Raw genomic sequence first — 6,916 nt, 5'->3', positions numbered from 1 at the left:
AACAGTGCTCCTGAAATCTTCTGAGAAACAGACAAAAATCTGTCTCTACTACCACCCAGGACCCATTCTGGTTTAGCTTTTCCTTTTGTGAAGAGTTTCTGTGCTGTAGACAAAAGAGGAAGGGAAACCTGGCCCAAGAGCCATGAAACCAAATCCCAGGATGGCTCTCTAGAAACCAGCCACATGGAAGTACACAAAAGCAGAAAACCCCTTTCATGTCACTGACAAGGGTGTCAAAGTGTTCAGACTGGGTATCTACTTCCAATTTCTTACTGGAAGAGGAACTCAAAGTTGCTGAGGCTTCTGACTGTGGGAGTTCCCTAGAGCCAGAGTTCCCAAGCTAAGGGGGATATGCAGTGAAACATAAAATATAACATAATAGATAAAATGTAAAGTAATATGTACCCCCCCCCCACATAAGATGTTACCCTGCCATACTTCCCAGAAAGTTGCCCATAGCTATTCAGAGGCAACGGGGCTTCATATAGAAGTCTATGAACTTGTATAGACCCGCCCATGAGCATTAGTATCCTAGATGGAAATGAGTAAGAAGCACATAGTCCAAGGACTAGTCAGCAGTTAAACCTCTCCACCTCCAAATCCTCACTTCTTAAAACAGAGACGGTCTCAAAAGCAGAAGCCTCAGATTCACCCCTGCAAAATCAGGAAACGCTTGGTCACCTTCAATGCTTGGAAGTCTTTCTCTATGAATTTCTGGGTACTTTTTCAAACACAAATCTTTGCTAATACGCATGATTCACAAATTAGAAAGGCTAAAGTTTTAATTTTTTAAATTTTTTGAAATGCTTCTTTCTTTGGTCGTGCTGGGCCTTAGCTGCCTCCCATGGGATCTTTCGTGGAAGTACGCAGACTTCTTGGTTGTGGCGAGTGGGCTCTCGAGTTGCAGCTCACGGGCTCCAGGACATGTGGACTCAGTAGTTTCAGCATGGGGACTTAGTTCCCCAAGCAGGGGTCAAACCCAGGTCCCCTGCATTGCGAGGCAGATTGGTAACCACTGAACCACCAGAGAAGTCCCTAGAAAGGCTGAAGTTTTTAGAATATACTTTTCCAAGAGACTGATCAAAGAGTTCTGCCTTGAACACACAGATAAGACAAGGATTAAATATACTCCAACTACTCAAGTAACAAACACCTAATATTTATTAATAAATTAGTACACTTGAAGGCATTTTTCTGATATCAGTCCCTCACCATTACACCCACAAACCCCACCCACACAAAGGGAGTCCACACCACCTTTGCGTTAGAATCCATCAACTGAGCATCAGACAGCACGTCTATAAATGGGAGCAGAGTTGCAAATATATCAGGTAAGAGTTCTTACAGCGGCAGCCATTTTTAATTAAAGTGATTGAATGAAGGAAACCCACCAAGACCGAGGCCTTGAGGGCAGACCGGACCTATTGACTATGTGTGTATAAAAAACAAGACATCTTGTCAAGCAAAGCTGGGCAAATTCCCTTTGGAAAAGGTGCCAATTGTCACCGGCACTTCAATTGTGACTTTCCAAAGTGCAGCAATAGGTTCCAGAACAGCTCAATCCTTAAAAGATGAAGTTCAAGTTCTTTGGTGGCCTGGTTATCAAGCCACTCGAATAGCAAAGTCGTGATGGCTTGTGAGGACTTCATGTCTCCAGCCCAGAGCAGATTAGCATAAGGGGAGCACAAGTAATCAAGCGTTCAACATGGTGTCCAGGTGAAAACCATACAATCAGCAACAGTGTGGTCAAGTTTCAGCCATGAATATGAACTATCCAAAAAGGCATATTAGAAAGATAACTCAAAATCTAATTGCATTACAGTAACTCAATGGAGTCTTACATTTCTCGAACCCTTAAGAAAATCCATAAATGACGAATAATTAAATAGTAATAATAAAAGCAGAAGTGGATTTTTAGACACGAAGACGGCTTATAGCATTCATAAGATGCCATGACACTTTTAAGAAGAGCCTCACAATCCAGTGTGTGAGAAAAGCCACACTGCATTTGTGGTTCATTAAGTGAATTTAAAGTGCACAGAACAATTTTGAGAATACATACAAAGGCAAAACAGAGAAAATAGGGAACCTAAAAAAAAACTTCAGTGGTGGATATTCTGAAACAGTTGAAAAGGCTTATATGATAATTTCCCAGATGGGTTTTTAAAAAGAAAGAACTCAAAACACTGGCCATATACTCCGTGAAACACACACGCACGCGCGCACACACACCAAAAAAATAAAAATTAAAAAAAAAAAAAAAACCCACCCTGCCACTAAATTGAGTAATTTCCAGAGTGCAGTATTCCTGGTGTTCTACAACAGGTCGGGAAGATGACTATAAACAGAGTCCAGGAGGGTCTGGCTGGCTTCCTGGCTCTTGACTCCAATGATCTCAAACAGCCGATCCAGCTTGTCCTCGGCCTGAGGAATTTCTTCGATCACCCGCAGCTCCTCGGGGTTCAGGATGTGGAGCATGTCATCAAAAATAGGTTGCAAGTCGCAGGGGTCCAGGCGCACCTGTCTCAGCACTGTGTCCTTCTTTTCTGCAGGGACGAGAGGGAAGGGGACAGCTGTCAAGGGACTGCGTTAGGCAACGGGAGAGTTAAGGTGACAGTGATCCTCGCCCCAGGCTGTCCCCACCCCCGACAAGGTGAGGGAGTGAAGCTCTGGCACATTTTAAACAACAGGGTGGGTTTTGCCAACATTGTGCATAAGATAACATGCAAGATTGGCCTAATAGAGATCAGACAAGGATCTGCTTGATTGGGTTGTTGATGGAACATGACATTTGCCTGGACTCAAGTGACTTCTAAGTTCTTCCAAAACTCAGGAGGATGCTGAAATACTTAAAGAAACTTAAAACAAAGAAACGTCACCACTTTTCCCGTGTGTAGCGTGTGTTAATAAGCAAAGATCAGCCCAGTCTTTCCCCCACAAACATTCCAGGTTAATAATCAGCTTATCTGATTTTCTAATTACATTGTTATCTTTTGGGCTTCCCTGATAGGTCAGTTGGTAAAAGAACCTGTCTGCAGGAAACCCCGGTTCAATTCCTGGGTCGGAAAGATCTGCTGGAGAAGGGATAGGCTACCCACTCCAGTACTCTTGCCTTCCCTTGTGGCTCAGCTGGTAAAGAATCCCCCTGCAATGTGGGAGACCTGGGTTCTGGGTTTGATCCCTGGGATGGGAAGAGCCCTTGGAAAAGGAAAAGGCTACCCACTCCAGCACTCTGGCCTGGAGAATTCTGGCCTAGAGAAGTACATGGGGTCGCACAGAGTTGGACCCGACTGAGTGACTTTCACTTTTACTTTGTTACATTTTAAAAGTAAACTTCTAAGAGCCAAGGCACATAAATAAGAAAATAATGCTTGCTGGGTTATATCTTAAAATGGGGTAAGAAACTAAACTATTATTACCGTTATAAAATGTATTCTCTAAAAGATAATATGTACCAAATTACAAACTATGAATCTTTATAAGAATAGGTATATGACTATATAAAGTACAAAATATAAATATGTAAAATAGAATATATTTTATAAATATGTAAAATATAACAACATAAAATATAGCCCTTTCAGTAAAATATAACTGGTGTTACCCAAACTAGGAAATTGCTAACAAAAGTCAGTCATCAATAGTATACCTGTTAATTCCCTACCCTGCTATTCAGAACTGCAAGTAGCAAATTATTTACCAAATGCGTCAGTCCAGAATCTTTAAAACATTATTTGCAACCAAGTTTAACAGAGCGAATTTTGAGTCAATAAAACCTATACTCCAGACTCTCAAGATAAGTTATACTTTAAATCCCCGTGTTCTACAAGCCTGGTAAATAATTTGCAAAAAGGAAAAAAAAAAACAAAACCGTGCCAGACTACATGTTATCGGACTTTCCCCGAAACACTTGATAGCATCATGAGGACTGAGGGTGACCGATACTCCTGGACACGGCCCCCGGCCAGATAGTCAGGGCTGTAAAGATTTTCCAGGCGGGTCTCGGATGGGTAATGACATAGTTTCTCGCAGGCTAGCCTCACCTCAGAGTCCAGGGCAGGTCATTCAGTTCATCCTGCTCCTACTGGAACGAGGAACTAATAGAGGGAGAGATCCCAGGGGCTGTTCTGGGGGAGGCTTAAGAACGAACGCGGGGTGCCAGCCATCTGTACCTTTGGTAATAAAGGAGCCGTTCCTGCTCAGCGCGGAGGAGCCGCTGGAAGTGGAGTCACAGCGAAGGAGGGGCTCAGACTCATCCACGAAGAAGCCCTTGTTCTTGTCCAGAGGGGACGGTTCCACCGTCAGGAGCGTGGAATTCTCAAGTTTCGTGTTGGGGCTGGGGATCGGGCTGGGGCTGAGCGGGCTGGGGTTCATGGGGAGAGCCAGCTTGTCAGTGTCCAGCTGAGAAAAGAAACAAGCCATTGTGAACTACATAGTCCAAAATTATAGAAATTTTAATGGACCAGAATCTGAAAAGGAATATATATATATATGGGTGTGTGTATATATATATACATATATATATATATTACTGAATCACTTTGTCGCACACCAGAAACTAACAGAATATGGTCAATCAACTCTACTTCAAGTGAAAAAAATAAACATAAATTTTTAAATTAAACAATTATAGAGAAAAATGAAATCAAGAGCCCTTTCCAGACACTTTTTGTTCCACTTAACACTTTATAGAGAAATCCTCCCATTTTGACAGCCCATAACTTACATTATTGTTATCTAGCAATACACACACACACACATACTCATAAACCCTTCAAAATACAACCGAGGGTTATGTTTGAAGATTAAAAATGAAGAATTATGTGTATATCAAGCTGTTAACCTCACAGGAGTGTAACTAGACAAGAAAGTGAAAAGGAAAATCCCCAACCTAAAATATAATTTTGTACCACTGGAAATAGTTTAGATAACATACAGCATATTCTTTTCTGTTTTGAGATGAATTTGTGTGCCCTTAAAATTCAGAAGTTGAACTCTTAACTCCCGATACCTCAGAACATGACCGACTATTATGGAGACATGACCTTAAAGAGGTAATGAAGGTACAACTGGGCCCTCATCCAATGTGACCAATGTCCTTATAAGAAGGGACGAGGACACAGACACTCAGACGGGAAGCCACATAAAGACACAGGGAGAAGACAGTCATCTTCGACACTAAGGAGAATCAACCCTACCAACATTTCTTTCTCAAACTTCTAGTCTTCAGAATTGTGAGAAAACACACTTCAGATGCTTAAGCTTACCTGTCTGTGGTCCTTTACCATGGCAGCCCTTGCAAACGAATATACCCTTCTCTTTACAGGCAAGGAAAAAGGCCCAGAGAGGATAAGTGACTGTCTTTAGGGCACTCAGCCAGGAAGTGGCAGGACTCAGACGAGACCCTGCATCTCCTGATTCCCACTACAAACTAGCTCTGGGACCCAGTAAAACTGCTTCAAAGAATGAGAACAGGAGAACACCAGAGGCAAAAGCAGCTAGAAAGAGAGAGGGAGGACCACCCCTCTGAAACCAGTGGATGGGCTCTTAAGGATGTAGTGGAGACCATGAAGCTCGCATTCCAGGGTGGGGGTCAGAGGACAATCACAAGAAAGCCACCAAACAAGATGATTTCAGATAGACAGTGAGCATCATGACCACTCTGGCTGGACATCGAGCCTGGATTTTAGGGAGGCAAGGATCAATGTGGGGAGACCAGGTAGGATGATGCCATTGTGGCCAGGTGAGGTATAAACATGGCTGTACCAGGATGCACAAGGCTTGTACCAGGGAAGATGGGCAGAAGTGACAAGTAGTATCACCCCATTTTGCAGGTGAAATGACTGAGGCCCAAGAGGGCACACAGATCCTGGGAGAAAGCCAATGTTCAACTCAGCCCAGCTGGGTATCTCTACTTGCCCTTGTCATTTGACACCATAGGCTAGAAATGCGGCAGGCACTGGTGGCATCTCCCAGTCGGCTGACTTATCTTTTTATTTGCTCTTCTGGCTGGGAGGGAAATCCGGGAGCCAGGTGGCCAGATGACACAGGGCAGGGTTCAAGGGATGATGTGTGCTCTTCCCGGAGCTGTTAATCACCGCTCATTAGAAACTTCATGACTCGACTCCCCGCATGTCAAGCGAGACATTTTCAAGTTCCCCAATCAGGAGGACACTGACCTTCATTTCAAAGCATGACGCTGACCAGTGGTAAAATGCACAAAGAAAAGCACGACTGCTTCTTTTACAACCTCTGAGGCATGATAAATTCTTGCAACTGAGTGCAGATTCTGAAGACCTCTGATGATGGCACGTCTAATGTCCCAATAGCATCTGTCCCCTGTACAAACCACCAACATCCTGCTTCTGCTTCCAGAGCAAGCTTAAGACTTGGGTAACATGTATTACCACCAATCCCCTTCTGATCCACAGACAAGCTTTACAGATAGCTTTTTTTTTTTTTAATGTGGATCATTTTTAATGCCTTTAGTGAATTTGTTACAATATTGCTTCTGTTTCATGTTTTGATTTTTTGGCCCTGAGGCATGTGGGATCTTAGTTCCCTGACCAGGGATCTAACCTGTACCCCCTACACTGGAAGGGCAAGTCTTAACCACTGGACCACCAGGGAAGCCCTCAGAGATATGCTTTGAAGACCTGAATTCATTAGGCCTTGGCATGCGCCCCTCCTCCTTGAAAATGCATATGGCCATTCATGCCAGTACATGTTTTTTATTCACTCAGTTAGACAAAGAACACTTGTCTACACTCCAGTACACGGATAATTCAGTCAGCCAATATATAGTGCACTATTCTTGCTTTAAAAAGAAATTCCCACCCACAAATCACATGCCAACAGACTAAGAAGTCCACCCACCTATTTCCTGAACTCAGTTCATTATTTAATTTCCCCCCCC

At 43.3% G+C, this 6,916-nt stretch overlaps 1 protein-coding gene across 1 annotated transcript in view; it reads right to left on the bottom strand.

Moving 5' to 3' along the window:
• Nucleotides 1-1,143: 1,143 nt before the first annotated feature.
• The window catches only part of TNFRSF21 (TNF receptor superfamily member 21), a 67,232-nt gene continuing 61,459 nt past the window's right edge, over nucleotides 1,144-6,916 (bottom strand). Inside the window, exons 5-6 of the mRNA XM_020912297.2 lie at nucleotides 4,173-4,401; nucleotides 1,144-2,546 (exon numbers count right to left, since the gene is read on the bottom strand). Of these exons, the coding sequence (XP_020767956.2) occupies nucleotides 2,317-2,546; nucleotides 4,173-4,401 (459 nt within the window). The 3' untranslated portion in view covers nucleotides 1,144-2,316. The remainder of the gene's footprint in view (nucleotides 2,547-4,172; nucleotides 4,402-6,916) is intronic.

This window comes from Odocoileus virginianus, chromosome 27 (assembly GCF_023699985.2).
Source record: "Odocoileus virginianus isolate 20LAN1187 ecotype Illinois chromosome 27, Ovbor_1.2, whole genome shotgun sequence".
Taxonomy (NCBI): Eukaryota; Metazoa; Chordata; class Mammalia; order Artiodactyla; family Cervidae; genus Odocoileus; species Odocoileus virginianus.
Note: the sequence above shows the minus strand (reverse complement) of the source record. Positions and strands in the feature narration are given on the sequence as shown.